The following is a 16,430-nucleotide window of genomic DNA, read 5'->3' on the forward strand; positions in this document are numbered from 1 at the left end:
CTCTTGTTGTCTTAGTGTTCCAGGACATGTGGTGGGGGAACTCAGAACCGGAGAGTTACGTGCCGGCAGCTGTTAACGGATGGTAGCTTTTTAAATCTCTCCGATGAACTATGCCAAGGACCCAAGGCATCCTCTCATAAGTCCTGTGCCAGAACAGACTGCCCTCCACAGCTGGCTGCAGGAAACTGGTCAAAGGTAGGGGTTATTATCAACCGCAAAGTCCCCTCTTTTCTCTTCCTACTTCATCTCATTCTCTAAGGATCTCCTGCACAGGATCAGGCTAAGGCTAAATGTAAAACCCCTCGGGCACTTTCTTTCCAAACACTTTGGTGAGGGCAGGATAGACAAGTCAGTGGATAAGTTGCCTGCCCCACAAGTGTGAGTACCTGAGGTTGGGTCTCCAGAACCCACATAAAGCAGGGTGCTGCAGCAGTAGCAACTGTAATCCCAGTGCACATTGCAGAATGATAAACTGAGTGGTGAAGGAAGGCATAGGATAAAGGAAAGAGAATGTGCAAGTCCCTTGGGAATGGAAGAGTCAAGAGAATATAAAACTAAGAACTGTGACCAAATTGTTGACTACTGCTCTTTAACACCAGAGATGACAGCAAGAAGCCCTGAACACTGAAGAGGACAAATGTCTTAAAATAACCCACTCCCACAGTCTTCTTTCTTGAAAACATGCACGAGAGAGAGAAAGAGAGGGGGGGGGGTCTGTTTAATTTACATAGGAGTGTTAGCTAACTCCAAAGATACCATAAGTTAAAAGTATCAATAACAGAGCAACATGGTAAGAAAATTGGCTTTGAAGCAAGTGAAATTATAACTTAATATTAAACATGAGCTAAAAGAGCCAGGTGTGGTGGCTCATGCCTTTAATCCCAGAGCTCAGGAGACAGAGGTAGGAAGATCACCAAGAGTTTGAGGCCACCCTGAGACTACATAGTGAGTTCCAGGTCAGCCTGAACTAGAGTGAGACCCTATCTTGAAAAACAAAAAACCCAAAAAGCTAAAAGAAACTAACAAAACTATGAAAATAAATTAAAAATATAAAATCTAAGAAATGAGATGAACCAAAAACAGAGTATTGTAAAGAGATGGGCAACAGGATTTCTGAAAGAACTAGAAAACTAAGGGTAGATTCCCACAGTGTAGTCTAACCTAGAAAGAACATGAGAATGGCTAGACACAAATGGTATAAAAAAACTAGAAGTAATGGAAAGAGGAGTGTGAAAAAAAAAAATAAGAGGTATTCAAGTAAAAAGGACAGTTACAAAAGATAAGGAGAAAAATGTAGAGACCAGGGAGAATGAAGATCATCATAATAATATAATAGAAGAGAACAAAATAAAAGACTCAAATTGCCATACTGAAAATGTATGGCCTGTACTTGGGAAACCTGGCTGTGATGGTGATGATGATGATGATGATGAAATTAGGAATTATCAATATCAAGGTACATCTTACTGACCAAGTAGGATTTAAATATAAAGAAAAGGTATTGGAACATCTGAGCCAAGGGATCAAGTTACTTAGGGGAAAAAAAAATCATGCTGGCATCAGACTTCTCATGGATACCATTCATTCTAGAAGACAGTGGACAAACATAATTAAGACACTGAAGGAACAAAAATGAGAGTGGCAGATTTTATACCCTGCCAAACTGACCTTCAAGTTTAAAAGCCATAAATAAGTAGCTATAGAGATGTAAGGGCTCAAAATATAGTGTTCCTACAAGGCCTTCCTGAATAATCTTCCAGTTTACAGTGAAACCATAGAAGACACATTGACACAAGATTGATGTCTTGTAAGTAATAATTAAAGCACAGATTATATTACTCTTTCCCAAATCCTAAACATTCTGTTAGACCTCCATCCAGAAAAGGGGTTTATAAATGATGCTCCCCTGCATGGTGGGGAGAGAAATTCAAACACATATGCATCATTAGATGTGTCTTATAAGGAGTGTTTGTTGTTTAAACACTCTATTATATGAACATATGTAGATCAGTAGTTGTTTACTAAAGAGTTGATGTTTGAGGCTAGTTAGATTTCTCAGTGGTTAAAGCCTGATCACCAGGGAGCTCAGATCCCCAGAGTCCATGTAAAGGCTGGATGCAAGCAGTGCATGCATCTTCAATCCCAACGCACCTATGACAATGAGAGGTGAGGTCAGAAAATCCTAAAGCTCATGTGCCAGCTAATCCAGCAACTTCAATGGCAAACAAAAACGGATTGTCTCCAAGAAGGTAGGAAGTGAAGACCAATGGCTTAAGTTTATCCTCTGATTCCATGTATGTGCTGGGGCACACGCACATTCACACAGAAGTTGATGTTGATCTTTATTATGTGGGAAACTTAGATGGTCATTTAGCTAATTTGTTAGAAAATGATAATTTGTAAAATGATGATTTTTAAAATGCCTATTCAAACTGGGTGTGGTGGCTCATGCCTTTAATCCCAGCACTCGAGAGGCAGAGGTTAGAAGGATCAATTGCTGTGAGTTGGAGGCCAGCCTAAGACTACGTAGTAAATTCCAGGTCAGCCTTGGCTACAGTGAGACCCTACCTGAGAAAACCAAAAAAGTAACAACAACAATAATAATAACAAACAAAACAACAACAAAAAAAACTGTTCAAAAGCTTCTACAGAGATTTTTCTCTATACTTAAAAATAGTGACTAGAACTCTGTTGAATGTGACAATAAAAGCATTCTTTAAAATTCTGCTCATCTCCTTTGGAACACAACAAAATAAACACAAGGAGAATGAATAAGAGGAGTGCTGTATCTGCAGTGAACAATGAAATGACCACAATACAAAACAATAAATCTTGAGACACACCTGCCAAAGACTATAAAACAGTGACCAAAATGAGAGGGGAGGTTGACCGCTGACAAGTATTTCCTTAGGCACTGAGCTGGACACAGATTTCTCTAGGAGTAAGTGTGGCTATCCTGAAAGGCCTATTTAAGAGGTTCTTTGATTATAAGGTCTACCAGATAAAGGATCATGAGCTGACCTGAGGAAAAAAAGGAGACTGTCCCTAAAGAACTGTGGGGGAGACAGAGCTGAGGTAGAAACCATATTTTATGGCTCCTTGCCAAAGAAGGATACTAGATATGAAGTGATGTGAAGAGAAAAGAGGAGGCAGTGATTGCTGGATGACAGTGAGCCACTTGAAAGCCATTTTTCTTGCTTCTAGAAATGATTCAAAGGCTATCATCTGAATAGAGTTGTTCATAAAGGAAATAAGCAATTTGGTGAGAGGGTGTTGAAAACAGCTGATGCAAACTTGTGGCTTTTTCCCTGCCTCTTTTTTTTTCTTAGTTGTTTTTTTTAATTATTTTTATTTTACTGACAACTGCTATACTTACAGACAACAAACCATGATATTTCCCTCCCCTCCCCATTTTCCCCTTCACAACTCTGCTCTCCATCTTATCTCCCCACTGTCTCCATTTTAGTCTCTTTTTTATTTTGTATGTCATCATCTTTTTCTCCTATTATGAGGATTTTGTGAGGGTATTGCTAGGCACTTCGAGGTCATGGATATTGAGGCCAATTTCTGTTTGGACAGTTGCATTGTAAGGAGTGATGCCCTTCCTTTGACTCTTACATTCTTTCTGGCACCTCTTCCACAATGGACCCTGAACCTTGGAGGGTGTGATAGAGACATTTCAGTGGTAAACACTCCTCTGTCCCTTCTTAGCACTATGTTGCCTTTTGGGTCATTCCAGTGATCATTGATATCTGAAAAGAGAAGTTTCTCTAACCAGAAGTGAGAGCAGAATTAATATATGAATATGAACAGTAAGTGTAGTGCTATCAGGGCAGTTTGGTAAGAATAATAGATACATTTAGCCAGACAAGAGCAGGCTTTATACCCCTAAGGCTCATGACCGCTTCTGCCATAGGCTTTTGATTAGGTTTTCAGTACCAGGCATGTATTCCCTCCCATAGAGTAGGCCTTCAGTCCAATTAGAGAGCAGTTGGTTTCACCCAGAGCAGACATGCCACTATTGCACTCATTCAGTCATTTGGCTTGTCTGGCCACACTTGAGGCTTCCAGTGTCCACTATTTTCACCACTAATGACTTCTGTCTCCCATAGGGCTGCATACAGTGCAGCTTTTTCCAGCTTTCAGTTAGTTGGTATGCAGGGAGAAGATTTTCTGTTCAGTGCCAGCTTGATTTTTCAGTGACCTTGCCACTCAGGCATGTGAAGTCTTCAGCAATAGGGTCTTACCATCTGTTTCTCAAGGGAAATCAAAGGCCTTGGCAATAGCCTGTAATGTTTTAGAGGCAACAGGGACCTCCCTGGGCAACAACTCACTGGAAGGTATTCCATCCCTGGCACTGAAAATTTTCTAGTAATAATATGTGGCTTCTGGATGTGCCATTATTCAAAAAAAGTAGATTTTCTTATATATTACTCAGAATATCTTGACTTTGGATTGATCCTCCTCCCCTGCCCTTCTTTTACACAATTTCTTCCCCTGGACTCACTTAGGCCTCTCTCCTTACTGTAATCTGTTCTTCTACTTAACCATCCCCTTAAGACCTTCTCTCTCTTCCCTCACTTATAGCCTTTTACTAGCTTATTGGCCTCTGCTACTGAGTTTTTGGTTCCAGCTCACACACAAGTCTATACATTTGTAGATAGCAGTGGTTGCATTCAGAGCAACTACATGAAATATATGCATCAAAATTACAGGGAGAGGGACTGGAGAGAATGTTTAATGGTTAAATGTGCTTGCTTGCAAAGCCTCATGGCCCAAATTTGAATCCCAAGTACCAACATAAATCTAGATACACAAAGTGGTATATGCATCTCAAGTTTGTAATGGCAGAAGGTTCTGGAGCACTCATACTCATTCTTTCTGTCTGTCTATTTGTCTCTCTCTCTCTCTCTTTACATGTGTGTATATGTATATGTATGTGTGTGTGTATATATATATATATATATATATATATATATATATATATATACACACATACATACATACACATACACATATATCTTACGCACACAGACACACATGAACAAAATATTTTAATAAAAATTACAGGGAGAAATGGGAGTAGAAAGAGACAGTCAGTGTGCAGAGTAAGACCCTAGTTCAAGAGTCACAAAACCAACCTGACAAGGTATTCACTCACCAGAGAAAATTCCAAATAGTTTTGATGTTCCCAAAGAAGGCACAATCATGATGCACAAGGAAAATGTGGAACAGTGGGAAGGAACAAACAAGACAAAAATAAAACCTAGCAGACCAAAAATTACATGACAAGCAACAATAACAACAACAATAAAAAAAAAAGTCACTGAAAACTGGAAACAATGGTAAACAGGCTGGAATAAGTCACATAAAGTAATGCGGAAAGGAGCAAATATGTAAAATTGGCTATTTTAGAGGCAGTTGTGCATATGGCAGGCAGACAGAGAAGATCACACATAAGCCTCACTGGTGTTTGTTAAGAGCAAAACAAATGGAACATAAAAATACCGAGATAAAATAAGGGATAATATCTATCTTAATAAAGGCTTTTATTGGCACATCAGATGGTGAACCATATACCAAGGAAATATGACCTGAAAGGCAGTCTGCTTAGGTGCTAATTTACTCATAGATCCAGGAGCATAAAAACAAACAGATTAACAATAAAAACCCCGTATCGGGCACCACTTTATCCCAGGGCTTTCAATGCCAGATGATTGTGGAATAGGACAGAAAGTGTGAGCTGCGTGACCTCTGTAGTGTGGTTGCTCTACATACAGCCAGGCAACAGAAATTCACTCAGAGAACAATCTGCTAAGCATCCTCCAATGAGTTAATTTTTTATCACTTATTTTTTGCATGTGTATGTGGTGCATATATGTGAGTGAATATGTGTTTGTATGTGCAAGGTTGCATTATGTAGAGGTTCACATGTATGTGAAGCCCAGGGGTCAGTGTCAGGTGTCTTCTTCAATAGCTCTCTACTTTAGAGACAGGGTTTCTCACTTTACTCAGAGCTCACCAGTTTGACTAGACTAACTAGTAAATCCTGGAGAATCCTCCTCCCCTCTGCTTCCCTAGCACTTGGATTATAGCTGCATGACGTAATGTCTAGAATTTACTTGAGTGCGGAGGAACCAAACTCAGGTCCTCATGCTTGCTTCACTAACCTTTACTAACTGACCCCTTAATACGCCTACCTGAAAAATCTAGAGTGCCTGAGTAGAATGTAAAGGAGATTCAAAATGCGGATCCCAGGAACGCAATGATCCTGGTTAAAATATGTATATATGAGAGAGGAGGGGTGAGTTCATTTGTGAATAAAATTAGGAGTAATCAACGCTGCAGAATAGAATTAAACACCAAAAATCTTGATATTAACTAAATAATATAATGAAAAATAACTGGGAATTTGGACAAGAGGGTAGAAAAAATTCCCTGTCCTGCTTAGCAAAAGTTCCCTGATACTTTCTTAAATCACAATATGTCATTAAAAACAACTATCCAAATCTTTTTTGTTTCTTGAATTTCTTTCATATTCTCATTGAAATTAATTATATTAAAAAAAAACCAGAACTTCAGTGAATCCTTTAATTTTATCTTTTTTTACTAATATATAAAATTGCATTAAATTTCATGTGTATATAGTGATTATTAAGTATTAATGTTATTTAGTACATAGAAGTATGGATAATTTTTAAAAAGCTCTTTTGTATTCACCAGCTTTACATTACTACAGCAATACTTGACAATTAATTTGTGAATAAGAAAGATTTATTTACCTCATGGTTTGTTTGAAAGCTTAAGGGCACGGTAGCCTACATCAGTTCAGATCTGGAGAGAGTGGTGGATAACAATGGTAGGAGAACTGATCAAACCTCAAACTAGGAAGCAAGGAGTGGGAGGGGTCCCCCAATCCCTTTCATGAGTACATTTCCACTGACCTAAGAACCTCTCATTATGATTCCAGGGATTGAATTCAGATCCTCATGCCTATAAGGCAAGCACTTTACCCACTGATATATCTCCCTCGACCTCAGTTTCTTATATATTCTGGACATTAAACTATTGTCAAATGTGTAGTTTGCAATATTTTCTCCTATTTTGTAGGTTGTGTCTACTCTAATGATCGCTTCCTTTGCTATGCAGAAGTTTTTGAGTTTGATGTAATCCTACTTGTCTATTTTTGTTGTTGTTACTTCTTATTTTGGGGGCATCATATCCAAAAAATTCTTAAGAATTCCGTTGTCCTAAAGTATGTGATCCTATATTTCTTCTTCTAGTAGTGTCATAGTTTCAAGCTTTACATTTTGAAATCTTTAATTTATTGTGAGTTGATTATTTTATCTAGTGAGAAGTAAGGGTCTGGTTTCACTCTTTTACAGGTGCATACCTAATTTTTCTAATACCATATAATGAAAAAAATCCTTTCTCTAGTTCATACTTTTAGCGTCCTTGTTGAAAATAGCTAGCTGTAAATGCACAATTTACTTCTGTTTCAATTCTCTGGATGTCAGGTTTTATACTAAAACCATGCTACTTCAATTAATGTAGCTTTGAAGTCTACTCTGAGTTGGAGCATGCAATGCTATTTTCCTTCTTGCTCAGGATTTTCTTGGATAGTTGGGGTTTTTATGTTGTCATACAAACTTTAGGATTTTTTTTTGAGTCCTGTGAAGAATGTTGTTGGTATTTTGAAGGGTCAACATTAAATTTTCAGGTCTTTGGTATTAATTCTCCTAATCCATGATCATGGATTTGTTCCATGTGTCCACTTCAATTCACTGATATTTCATAGTTTTCATTGTACAGATCTTTCACCTTTTTGCTTAAATTTACTGTTAGCTACTTTAGTTTTTGTAACTATAAGTAGGACTGTTTTCTTGATTTCTGGTTCAGATAATTCACTATTAGTATATAGAAACACTATTAATTTTGTATGTTGATTTTATACTCGTTTACTTATTTAGTATTATTTTACCATATAAACATACAGCAAAAAAAAAATAGTCATGATGTTTAACAAAAAGAAATACTGAATGCCACCGCAGTAAATTACTGTTCATTAATTATGATCTTAAAAAAAGGGGGGATGAAGAAAAGAATAAAGTAAAGGAAAGCATAAGGAAGGGGAAAAAAAGAAAAGGAAGGAAGAAGAAGGGTGGGAGAAGCCAAGAACAAAAGATACTCACAGATGGCAAACGATATTCAGGTCTAGGAAATGGCTTAGTTATTGGCACAGCCATACTTAAACACCTGTCTTCATCCCGGATGGAGACTGCCGCTGCCTGCCGTCCCGTGGGCCTGCCTGCGCATGCGCCTTCTGACTTGCACAACTCTCATTGCAGTGCTCTGTCAGTTGTGGTGTTGGATCCCAGAGGAGAAAGCAGGTGTGTCAAAGGCTGACCGCCAAGGGCCGGCGCGTCCCCCTCAATGAGACGATGTGCAGGGGCCTGCCGAGGCTCCCTCTCATAAGATCTTGCCAGATGCCTGTGTGCAGTAGTAAGTATGCAACATCCAGGCTTCACCAGCCTTCTGTCCTGAAGTCTCCCTTCTCCACGCCTCAGCGTATCTCAAATCTGTGGGTAAAGTAAATCAAGCCAAATTCAGACTTGTTTTAAACAGCCAATGGTAGAATGTTAAAGACCAAGATTCAAACAGCCGGGCGTAGTGGTGCACGCCTTTAATCCCAGCACGTGGGAGGCAGAGGTAGGTGGATCTCCTTGAGTTCGAAGCCACCCTGAGATTACATAGTGAATTCCAGGTCAGCCTGGGCTGGAATGAGACCCTATCTCAAAAAAAAAAAAAAAAAAAAAAAGACCAAGATTCACCTAATAATTTGTTTGTGTGTGTACGCGCGTGTGCACAAAGGGGCATTTGTGGTGGTTTGAATGGATGACCCCCAGTACACTTAGTTTTAGTAAAGCTTTAGATCTCCAGCCACACAGCTGGAGGAGGTGTCACTGTGGGCAGAACCTAGGGTCCAGCCAAAGATGTGGGGGTGGACCCACAATTCTAATCTCAATTTATGCAAAGTGTTTGAGTTCTGCCTGTGGTTCCCCTGTGGTTTGGCTGCTGGTTTTTGTTCTTGCTTGTGGTTATGGGAGTTCTCTTTTTCACCATGATGGAACTCCCCTGGATCTGTTAGCTTCAAATTAATTCCCTTCTTCCATAACTGTGCCTGGTTTGGAAGTTCCTCTCAGCACCTGAAGCTCACTACTACAGGCATGAACATGCTTAGACATATGTGTGCAGGTCAGATAACAACCTGTGTTCTACTTACACCTTTGAGTCAGGCTGCCTTGTCACTGCCAACAAATGCCACACTAGCTGGCCTGTGTTTTGGGATCACAGACCCAGGTACCACTTTGTGCCTGGCTTTACATAGGTGCTGGGGAAGATCAAGCTCACATCAACAGGTTTGGTGAGCAAGTGCCTTTAACTGCTGAGCCATCTGCCCAGCACCAAAAAAAGATAGTTTTAAGGAATGTCTGCTCACTTAACAAGTGCATCTTTGAGACATCCTCAAGCAGATTCATATACTGTGATTACCATGATTTCTTCCACTTAAGGAATTCATATGTGTGCCTTGTAGAAGTTAAGCTGAACTACTTCCTGGTTTACTTTGCCAAGAATGTTTCTATATCTATATCCATTCCATCAAAAGTAGCATAGCTAGCCGGCCATGGTGGCGCACGCCTTTAATCCTAGTACTTGGGAGGCAGAGGTAGGAGGATCACCAAGAGTTCAAGGCCACCCTGAGACTACACAGTGAATTCCAGGTCAGCCTGAGCTAGAGTGAGACCCTACCATGGAAAACCAAAAGAAAAGAAAAAAATAGAGCTGAGTAATTGAAGCTAATGCTTATATCATTTTGTTTCATGAGTTTTTGTAAAATATATTCCAATATTTTTTTTTTTTTACTCCTGTGTAATTGGAAACCAGTAAGCATGAAAACATGAATTGTCTTTGGTTTAAACAAATGACAATTTGTATATCTCCTCAATTAATTATAAATAATTCATTTGCTATTATGAGCTGATATCATGACTTCATTATATACAAAGCTAATATGCATGTAACATTTGCCTGAATCTTCAGTATACATGAGAGGGCACATACACATGTACATAAATATGTATTATGTGGAGGGTCACAACAAATGAAATCAGGGTTGTCACTACAGGGCTTGAAAATAGGCAGCAGAGAATTAGTAGGGAGTTGGGGATATGGACATTGAGAATAACAACTTCTGAGTCCACTTTCTGCTTTGTATTCTTACCATCTTTTAAAAAAATTTTTCTGGGTTTGGTGGCACACATCTTTATGGGAGAGAAAATTAGCATGCCAGGGCCTCCAGCCACTGCAATTGAACTCCAGATGCATGCGCCCCCTTGTGCACACGTGCGACCTTGCACGTGCATCACCTTGCACATCGGGCGTACGTGGGGCCTAGGAAGTTTAACATGAGTCCTTAGGCTTTGCAGGCAAGCGCCTTAACCACTCAGACATCTCTCCAGCCCCTTACCATCTTTATCACCTATAAGGTAGCATTCATTACGTCAGGTACCCCTGCTAAGTTTGCTATAGTAAAACCAAACTCAGAGATGAACTGTTCAATGCTGTATGTCTGTGCTCAGCTTACTAACAACTTTCCTGGAGAAACACAAAACAAAATTGCAGTTTAAAAATTATCATTTGAGCTGGAGAGATGGCTTAGCAGTTAAGCCCTTGCCTGTGAAGCCTAAGGACCCTGGGTGCAAGGCTCGATTCCCCAAGACTCATGTTACCCAGATGCACAAGGTGGCACACGCGTCTGGAGTCTGTTTGCAGCGGCTAGTAGCCCTGGCGCACCCATGCTCTCTCTCTGCTTCTTTGTCTCTCTGTCTGTCGCTCTCAAATAAATAAATAAAAAATAAAAAAAAAATTTAAAGTATCATTTATTGAGCCTTCACATTGGTGGTTTCTTGTATTTACTGTCTCACTATTCTCCACAGTAACATTGGGAGTCACATATATCCTCAATTAGAGACAAGAAATGAAAGACTGGAAACAAGTGTGGCTGGCCCGAGACTGTATGACTGCCAGTTGGACCATTTGACTTGTTGGACAAGGCTGTCTGGCTCTGGAGCCTTCACTCTTATTAGCCATTATTTCCTGATTCATGGGTATTAACTCTCTCTACTGCCTCCTGCCCCAAATATCTTTGAGAACAAATTTTTTAAATCTTGATATTCTAAAAACTTGACAGACCAAGTTTTAAAGCTTCCTGGAGTTCAGGATGTCTGTGGCAAATGGCACACTGCAGTATTTGAATGTTTACCTTGGATGTATACTTGAGCCCCTTCCCTGTCTGATGGTCATCATTGCAACTAGACTGTAAGCTGCCTCAGTGCAGTTAAAGTCATACTGGCAGCTGCCTCAAGAATAATAAAAGAGCCAGTCGTGGTGGCAAACGCCTTTAATCCCAGCACTCAGGAGGCAGAGGTAGGAAGATCACCGTGAGGTCGAGGCCACCTTGAGACTGTATAGTGAATTCCAGGTCAGCCTGGACTAGAATGAGACCCTACCTTGAAAAACAAAACAAACAACAACAAAAAAGAATAAGAGAATGCCATGTGGGAATATATCACAATGATTAAGACCCACAAGGTGGTATGGTATGGTATGGTGTTTGTAAATTATTGTGGCACACAGGGGAGAGAAAAGTAGAATTCCAAGATTTAAGGAGAAAAATGAAACAAGAATAAAAAACAATAAACAGTAATTTCTTTACCCCTATCCCAAGCTTACCAAACATATGGATCATAGGAGGAGACAAGGACCAGAACGCATGCTCCCAGCAATAGCCAGGCCACCCCCGGCTGGTCTCCAGTCCTGCTGTGGCCTGGCTGTGGGCCTTCATGTCTGATAGATGGCCCTTGCATGGCCTGGCTTTAATGCAATCTGTCTGGGTTTTTATGTGCACAGTCTTCTCTCCACTGCCTCATCCAGGGCCAGTTGATAAGCCAGAGCCTCCCGTCCCTGCTGGGTCCATATTTTCCCTGCTCTTCTCCGAAGCTCGGCCCACGAATGGCTCTTGTCGGACCTTCCAAGGCTCCACATGAAAACCTATATAACACTGTAGCAGACAGCTTCAGGTTCACTGAGATGAACTTCCAGACCAGGCACAGTTATGGAGGAAGGGATATTTATTGAAGCCTACAGATCCAGGGGAAGTTCCATAATGGCAGAAGAAGCTGGCCTGCCTTCACAGGCCCAAGCAGAGAGAGAGAAGCACAAGCCTAAAGCCAAAAGCCACACAGCACACTTCAGGAACTCCAGCTAGGCACACTTTGCATATCTTTAGATTGAAATCAGAAACCCACCACCACACCTTAAGATCCACCCAGTGACACTGCCTCCAGCCAGGTGGCTGCAGATGCAAACTAAAAACAATAAAAAAAACTGAATATATTGAGGGCCATCTATTCAAACTACCACATTCTGCTCCTGGCCCCCAATAATCATAACGCATTGTAAATTGTACTTAGTTCAATTTTAAAGGTCCCCACAGTCTTGACTAATTTAAAATAGTAAGTCCTGTAAAATCAAACAAGTTAAATACTTCCAACATATAAAGGTACAGAGTAGACATTTTTAACTGGTATAATGCATAGCAAGGAGAGACTAAAACAATGCAAACTCAACCACCATCAAACAAACATCAAACTTTTGCAGTTTAAGTCCAATACAACCAGAGACTGACAGTCTCCAGATTTTCCAATTCTGCCCCTCTAGCTGGGCAGAGTAGCCAGGGAACACTTCCATCTTAGGCCAACAGTGCACTCTATGGTAGCCCTTGCACAATCCTAGTAAATCAAAAACATCTTTAGGTTCTCATGCAAGTCACAGTCCATCTTCCAAAGGCTCTTTCAGCCTATGAGGGCATCATTCCCTACCTCATGCCGCATCTCAGCAGTGGCTCCTGGAACTGTGTGCAATTTATGACCACTACATGCATTTTTCATGCTTCTGAAACAAATTTAGTTGTGCAGGACACAGCCATATTCTTAATTCAGGGACAAAACAAATCATAGCCTTGAAAAGTAGGTTCATTCTCCAGTCAATTCTTCCCAAAAGTGTTTGTATTTCTATGATAGTCTTTCCTCAGGCATCTTTTCCATGGTAAAGCAATTGGACCATCTTCCTTTAAGATTGCTAATGTGTTTGACAATAGCAGTAACCTAAAACCAGTCTCAGTGCCTGTAATTTTAACTTGTTTGAGGTTTTCCAGCTTAAAATCTTAAATCTCTCAGTCCTATATCTTCAGCCAAGCACATCAGTCCATTACAAATTTAACCTTGATCAAACTCTCTGGGCCTGAGCAGCGGGATGCAGCCAGCCTTTATTCCAGTGGCCCAGTTCCAACAAAGTCCTCTGCAGTCTTTTCTTCCCCTTAGAAAGCTCCTAAGCCAAGCCTCGAAGTTCAATGCTGTCTGCACTTAACATTCTTAGACTCTCATCAGAATAGTCCATAAAACTTGGCTTACCACTCCAGAAGACATCTTTAGTTGCAAGCACTAAGTCCATGCCTATTCTTCCAAAACAAAGGTTCTAAAAGATCAACATCCACATAGTCAGGTTTATCTCAGCCCACTCCTGGTACAAAGTTCTGTAGCAGACAGCTTCAGGTTCACTGAGATGAACTTCCAGACCAGGCACAGTTATGGAGGAATGGATATTTATTGAAGCTTACAGATCCAGGGAAAGTTCCATAATGGCAGAAGAAGCTGGCCTGCCTTCATAGGCCCAAGCATAGAGAGAGAAGCACAAGCCCAAAGCCAAAAGCCATGCAGCACACTTCAGGAATTCCAGCTAGGTACACTTTGTATATCTTTATATTGAAATCTGAAACCCACCACCACACCTTAAGATCTACCCAGTGGCACTGCCTCCAGCCATGTGGCTGCAGATGCAAACTACAAACAATTAAAAAGCGGAATATATTGGGGGCCATCTATTCAAACTACCACGGACACTCTCTACCTTTCTCTAGGATGTATCACCAGGTCCCGCCTTTGTCTACATTTGCCAACAAATGAGGCAACTGATGTCCTTGTTAATGACCTTTCTAACACCTCATATCCCCATTTCCCACCCTCACCAAGTTTCGTGAGCCATCATCATGGCATGGTGACACTTTAAACCTCCTTGTCACCAATACTTGGAGTAGGCTTTTCACTCTTGTGCCTTAGCCCCAAATCACTCCTGCTTATGTAGTTACTGCCTCACTGTGGCTCTGGCCCTTCCATAAGCCCCTGTCATCTCCGACCTTCTGTTCTTGCAGCAATCAGCTCTCTTAGCATACTCTTCCTAGTCTTTCACCTTATTGATCCTTCTGCCAGACCCATATGCTCTTCCTAGTCTTCACCCTGAGCGCCTGTCATCTCCAAGCTTACTATGACTTTTAAGTGATTTTATCGTCCGTTCCCTAATTTGGGTTTATGGGAATTGTCATAGGAAATCATGTGACCTTGCTGATGAGACTGGGCCATCTGAAATGAGCTGTGTCATTTTGTAGGCCACCGTCCACTTCCCAAGAAAGCCCTAGAAATTCACCATGGCAGCTGCTTCCTAAGTTCTGCACTGTCACCTCTCTGCCAACTAACCTGTCTCCTGTTTCCCTAGGAACAGAGGGCTGGAATGGGATAGTGACCTTCCACCATTCCTCTTTACTTCCCCAACTACAAATAGATGGTCTTAACTCAGCTTCTCCCTCCATCATGGAAGAATATGTAAATAGGAGAAGCCAGGCCCAACATTACTATGGCTCCATTTTGAAATTCTTGCCCTAACCAATATCTTGGGCTGAAGTAAAAAAATTATGCTCTTTGAAAGGAGTGATTTTTTTTTCTTGCTCTTCATTTTGACCACCTTGGGATGCAGTGGTATCAAAGACAGGTGAGAATTTCTCATACTCCTCCTAAACCGTGCAAGTCCCCATACAGGCCAGTTGCACTCCTGTTTCTTGTCCCTAAATATTCCCTGCAAACCACCTCAGACTTATCCCCTAATACAAATTTTTTGCTCTGCCTATCTAATGCTTTTTGTTTTAGAAGAGCTAACCCTCTATCTTTCCTAATAAGCGTTCTCAGTTCTGTTTATGTCTGAAAGGAACTTGACATTATGGCTAAGGTAACCCACTCAAGTTAAGAGGTCTTCTAGTACCTCCCATGTGACATTGAACAAGCCAATGTTTGTGACTCTCACTTTCTTTGTGCATAAAATAGAAATAGTACTTTTACCCATCTCACAAGATTATGCTGAGAATCATGGGTAGATGCTACAGTGGACTAACAAACAGGGTCAGGCACAGACTGAAAGCTCAGCAATGTAAGTCATTTTGAATGTCATCACCTTCTCCCTGTAATTCTTTCTACAGCTGTAAGAAGATAAGTAAGTGTAATAGAGCAGCTTGTGTTGTGGCATGTGGCTAATTAGGGTACACACTTGTCTAAGATAGGTACGTAGTTCTTTGAAATGTTTTGTTTTATTTTTCATATTCCCAAATGCTTATAAAAATGAACTATAAACATGTTTTCCAAATAGATCATATATGTGCTATCTTCAAATTACTATTAGAACTATGCCTTAATTTCCAATCAGACACTTAAGGAAAAGGAGCAGAAATGTAGTGTTGGGTTATATATATTTTTTAAAAAGTATAGCTGCTGGATTTTAGGGTCCCTAAGTTTTGGTGAAGAAGCATTATAACACCCCCCCCCACGGTACTGACATAAGAATAAGGGGGAAAGGGCCACCCAGGCAGGCACTCTGTGACAGAACTGTGAAGAACCCTCATCCTGGGGTTATCACAAACCTGTTTTCTTCTCTCCAGACCTTAGTCTTGCTTCTTGCACTGGACCACGTGGTGGTTTAGCTCTACCATCCTCATGTTTCCGTCGGAGACCTCGCAGGAACATGGCCCCCCTGCCGCCGCCCTTTCTCTACTCTTGTCAGCTCTGGCTGCTGCCAGCAGCACCATCCAAGCCTCAAAACCAAGCGAGGCCCAGCACTGCCCATCAGCACCCGTCTTGGGCTTGCAGATCACCACCTGGAACATCCAAAGACATACATGTTACATTTTCTTTCACATGTTCTTTCCCTTATCCACGCAAGTGGAAGGCAGTGGCAGGGAAAGATGTGTAAAGGAGGAAACCTTGTTCGAGCTTCTGAAAGTCCCTGTTCACCAAGCCCACATGGGGCAACTGGAAAAAAAAAAAAAAAAGCAGAGCATCCCACAAGGTAGAGGATGTCAAATGAAGTAGTAAGTCTGGGAACTCTCAAGGAGTTCCCTTGGAAAAGAACCTAGGTCAAAGGTAGCTTATGACAGAAGAGAAAGTTGGAGAAAGCAATTTCTTAGGGCTAGAATGCAGGTCCAAGATGTG

The 16,430-nt window shown here is 40.9% G+C and overlaps 1 protein-coding gene across 5 annotated transcripts in view; it reads left to right on the forward strand.

Moving 5' to 3' along the window:
• Adamtsl3 (ADAMTS like 3) overlaps positions 1 to 16,430 on the forward strand; it is a 336,164-nt gene that overhangs the window by 252,536 nt on the left and 67,198 nt on the right. For all 5 annotated transcript variants that reach the window (XM_045145013.1, XM_045145012.1, XM_045145015.1 and 2 more), the window contains exons 19-20: positions 16 to 195; positions 8,349 to 8,502. In XM_045145013.1, coding sequence (XP_045000948.1) covers positions 16 to 195; positions 8,349 to 8,502 — 334 coding nt within the window. The remainder of the gene's footprint in view (positions 1 to 15; positions 196 to 8,348; positions 8,503 to 16,430) is intronic.

Source organism: Jaculus jaculus, chromosome 3 (genome assembly GCF_020740685.1).
Source record: "Jaculus jaculus isolate mJacJac1 chromosome 3, mJacJac1.mat.Y.cur, whole genome shotgun sequence".
NCBI classification, from domain to species: domain Eukaryota; kingdom Metazoa; phylum Chordata; class Mammalia; order Rodentia; family Dipodidae; genus Jaculus; species Jaculus jaculus.